General features: G+C 30.1%; 2 protein-coding genes across 2 annotated transcripts in view; one reads left to right on the plus strand and one right to left on the minus strand.

Moving 5' to 3' along the window:
• Positions 1 to 2,972, plus strand: part of LOC107639541 (alcohol dehydrogenase-like 4) — an 11,785-nt gene extending 8,813 nt beyond the window's left edge. Inside the window, exons 6-10 of the mRNA XM_016343073.2 lie at positions 863 to 938; positions 1,564 to 1,625; positions 1,839 to 1,934; positions 2,095 to 2,256; positions 2,607 to 2,972. Of these exons, the coding sequence (XP_016198559.1) occupies positions 863 to 938; positions 1,564 to 1,625; positions 1,839 to 1,934; positions 2,095 to 2,256; positions 2,607 to 2,717 (507 nt within the window). The 3' untranslated portion in view covers positions 2,718 to 2,972. The remainder of the gene's footprint in view (positions 1 to 862; positions 939 to 1,563; positions 1,626 to 1,838; positions 1,935 to 2,094; positions 2,257 to 2,606) is intronic.
• LOC107639542 (probable envelope ADP,ATP carrier protein, chloroplastic) overlaps positions 3,174 to 4,072 on the minus strand; it is a 4,039-nt gene continuing 3,140 nt past the window's right edge. Inside the window, exons 9-10 of the mRNA XM_016343074.2 lie at positions 3,878 to 3,956; positions 3,174 to 3,708 (exon numbers count right to left, since the gene is read on the minus strand). Of these exons, the coding sequence (XP_016198560.1) occupies positions 3,591 to 3,708; positions 3,878 to 3,956 (197 nt within the window). The 3' untranslated portion in view covers positions 3,174 to 3,590. The remainder of the gene's footprint in view (positions 3,709 to 3,877; positions 3,957 to 4,072) is intronic.

Raw genomic sequence — 4,072 nt, forward strand, 5'->3', positions numbered from 1 at the left:
ATATGATAAATACAAAAAATATAATTTAATTGTTATGTGGCAGCAATGTTGTACAATGTGTATGTCTTTCACTTTGTTTATCATGTTTATCAAGGGAATCAAGGTTGTGGCATGTGTGAATTAATTTTAGAGAAAATTTCATTTTTCTCTTCTGTAAGATGTTAAAATGACATTTTTCTCTCTTCTATTTTATAAATGTATATTTTCCTCTTTTCTAACTTTTTAAAAATCTCCTCTTTAATCCATTTTAAATTTTTTGTGTTAACTAATGTTAACTTTATCCATTTTTTAAGAAAAAATAAATTATTTTTTATTATTAATTTTTTAAAAGTATTTTGATAAAAATACAATTTAATCAATAAAAAATAATTTATTAAAGGGTATTTTGGTAAGCAAAATTTAATGATAAAAAATAAAATTTTGCTAATGGATATTTTTTCAAAAAATAATCTATTTTTTTAAAAAATGGATAAAATTAATATTAGTTAACACAAAAAATTTAAAATGGATTAAAGAAGAGGTTTTTTAAAAGTTAGAAGAGAGGAAAATGTACATTTATAAATAAAAGGGAAGAGAGTGTCATTTTAGCATCTAGCAAGAGAGAGGGGAGTAAAATTTTCTCTTAATTTTATTATTTTTGTTCTCATATGTATTTTTACGTAAAACCTATTAACCTAATATATATCAAACACCTCCTTACAGAATCGGAAAAGTCTATTTTTACATCCACCTAAGAAACTATATTTAACACTTCCTTTATATTTCCTTTTTTATTTTGGTTTTCTTTCTTTTATTTTTAATTTAAAATTAGGATATTTAATTAAAAGCACAAAAATGTAAAAAACTACTTGGGCTGGTGTAGGTTGCAGAAGGGGCACGAGCTAGGGGTGCATCAAAAATAATAGGTGTGGACATTAATCCAGACAAATTCATCAAAGGTACTTTCCCTAATTTAATTTTCATTATTTTAAGTGTTGAAATGTATGTACAGTTCAAATCACGGAAAGATTTTAAGCCAATAGACTTGATAAAAAATCATATCCTAATTAATTCTTAATTTATACTATTTTTTGGCATATATAATAGTGAATTTTTAAGTTATCTTTATGATATACACCTACTTAATTAATTATTGATCAATGTAAATTTTTTTTACCACCTATATTTGAAATCCTAACAAGAAGTTTTTAAATTTTAGTCACTTTTGAAGGTAGGATTTGATGCAAGAAAAATGGAGAAACACTTCCAAATGTTATTAATTAACTTACTTTATAAAACAACCAACTTAGATTGGTTTAATAGTTAGACTACTAGTCCACTTAAACAAGTGTTGGAAATTCGAATTCTGTCTTGTTCATATAGCAACAGCAGCCTATTAGTCAGCGACAAACTCTTAATGAAACTCATATCCACGACAGATTAGTCCTTAATCTATTGGGCTGAAAAATCATGTGGAAAACTCAGAAAAACAAACTTTATAATACTTTATACATTTTCCACTATAATTTGTAATCTGTTATACTAGTAAGTATATTAATATATACATTTTCTATGTGGTTAAAGCCCAAGCTATGGGAGTCACCGATTTCATAAATCCAAGAGATGAAGAGAAACCAGTGAATGAGGTTGGTACTTCCTTGCTCAGTCTTCTATACTTCTATTTAATCATTTCACAAAAGAAAAATTATCACATACACCTGTATCATCATCATCATCATCATCATCATCATCATCATCATCATCATCCTCGTCAAGTTGTATTTTTATTGGTTAAAATGTTTTGATTTTCACATTCTATAACTTAAAAATTTGCCATTGCCCAATGAATTCATTTGCAGAGAATCAAGGAAATGACCGGAGGAGGTGTAGATTACAGTTTTGAATGTGCTGGCAACTTGGACGTTCTAAGGGAAGCCTTCTTGTCTGCCCACGAGGTTATATTTATATTTAATTTCTGCTTTTTTTTTTCATAGTAGCTACTTGTTTTATCCTTAATTATTACAGTGCCATAACGTAATTAAAATGATCTCTTTGAGATTGCTGAAGTATCATACACCACCTCTCCAAATTTCACGTGAAGTTTTTGTGATGCAGGGTTGGGGATTGACTGTAGTACTCGGAATTCACTCAAAACCAGAATTGCTTCCAATTCACCCAATGGAGCTGTTCAATGGTCGCAGAATGATAGGATCAGTTTTTGGAGGTTTCAAAGGGAAAACCCAGTTGCCTCATTTTGCCAATGAATGCATGCATGGAGTAATGATCTTCATCCCTCCTTGCAATTTCTTTTTCAAAAATTTAAAGAATGACTTATGATCTATGCTTTATTTACAAATACTATTATTTTCTTTTAATCTTTCCATTTTAGTATAGTTTATTAACGTTTACAATAAGTTGAAATTTTTGGAATAACTACCCATTTATATTATTATTAAAATGATACCATTACTTTAACTTATCTAAGGATATTTATGTCAATTTATGCAATCTAATATATTTCCAAAATTAATTTATTACTATTTTTTAGAGTTATTTCAAAATGAGAAGAGTATTGTTAATATTAGTAAAACACATGCATGGTCTAATACTTATTTATAACTTTTTAGGTGGTGAATCTAAACAAGTTCATCACACACGAGCTTCCATTTGATGAGATTAACAAAGCCTTTGATCTTCTGATTGCTGGAAAATCACTGAGATGTATCCTACACCTCTAAAAGAAGTTCCCCTTTTGAGTGATTTTGATAATTAAGATGAATCACTGTCCCACTAGTGTCCCTCATGCTTATTATGATGATCTGAGTCATCAATAAGAGTACAGTATATTTTACCATTCAAAGAGTCTGTAACACCTATAGATAAAATATGAATATGTGAAGAGAGGAGTTGTGCTTCTGAATTTTAAACTGCATTATCTCACTGTATGGATGAAGTGTGCTGCAATCAAGAAAGAAACATGTTTTTGTGTGCCAGAATTATTTTTACCTTCCAAGATTTGTCAAGGGTGCGTACATATGTAGTCGGTAGAAAATTTGTTATAAAATTAGAAAAAAATAAAACGACACAAATATCATTTAAAATGAATAAAATATGTGCAGAAGTTGAATTTGTGAGTAGCAACCAGTTTTTTCTTTTCTTTCATATTCCACCAGTCAGTTAAGTAGCTATAGCAATTAACATCCCCAAAAAATCATAGCTAATAATTAATTCATCAAAAGAATATTGCATTTACAGCGCACCTAGAGAAACTTATATATTCTACAAAATTCTCAGCCAACATATACAGAAACATTGGCTGGTGTATGATTGTCAATACTGGTGGAAGTTAGGCCAAAGCAAGTCTCAGAAATGTTTTCAGGTAGCAAAAGAAGAATTTAATTTTGATGCACTGTCAGTGTAAAACAGTTTTACATGTGCATCCAATTACGTAACGCACATCACTAAAAATAACTACCTTTCACATTGACCGCGTGAATGATCATCCAAAAGAATGGATGTAATCGCACGACTGTGTAAAATGTTTTATACTGTTAGTGCATCAAACTTAAACTCAGCAAAAGAATGGCTGAAAACACTGAAAAATAGTTTCATTATCCTTGACTGTTGATGTTCTGTTGTTTGTTGCGGTTTTCCTCTGTAATTGTTTGAAACTCTTTCTCACTAGCAGCAATTAGGCGCTTAACAAGGTCATATGTGGTAAGCTTGATGCTGCAGATTGAAGCAGGCGAGAAATCAAAACAACTAGACGTTAGGAAGGAAAGTTTGGATGAAGATAAATAATCTATGCATTGCTTAATGCCAACATAGTCAATATGTGGAATGCTAGTAATCTTATTTATGTAGGCAATGCAATAGAACTATAGAAGATATTGGGAACCTGCTGTTTGGTAGGGTTTTTAGAGCATTAGGCAGAAATCCCCGATATAAGCCAACAACTCCATCTCGTGCCACAATACCTGCACCAATGCATCCGTAGGTTCCAGTGACTAGTAGATGAATTCAGAACAAACTTGGAACAAGTTTTTTATATCTTTCTTGTTTCTTTCTTTCTTTATCATTTTCCTTTACTCCC

Source organism: Arachis ipaensis, chromosome B04, assembly GCF_000816755.2.
Source record: "Arachis ipaensis cultivar K30076 chromosome B04, Araip1.1, whole genome shotgun sequence".
Lineage (NCBI taxonomy): Eukaryota > Viridiplantae > Streptophyta > Magnoliopsida > Fabales > Fabaceae > Arachis > Arachis ipaensis.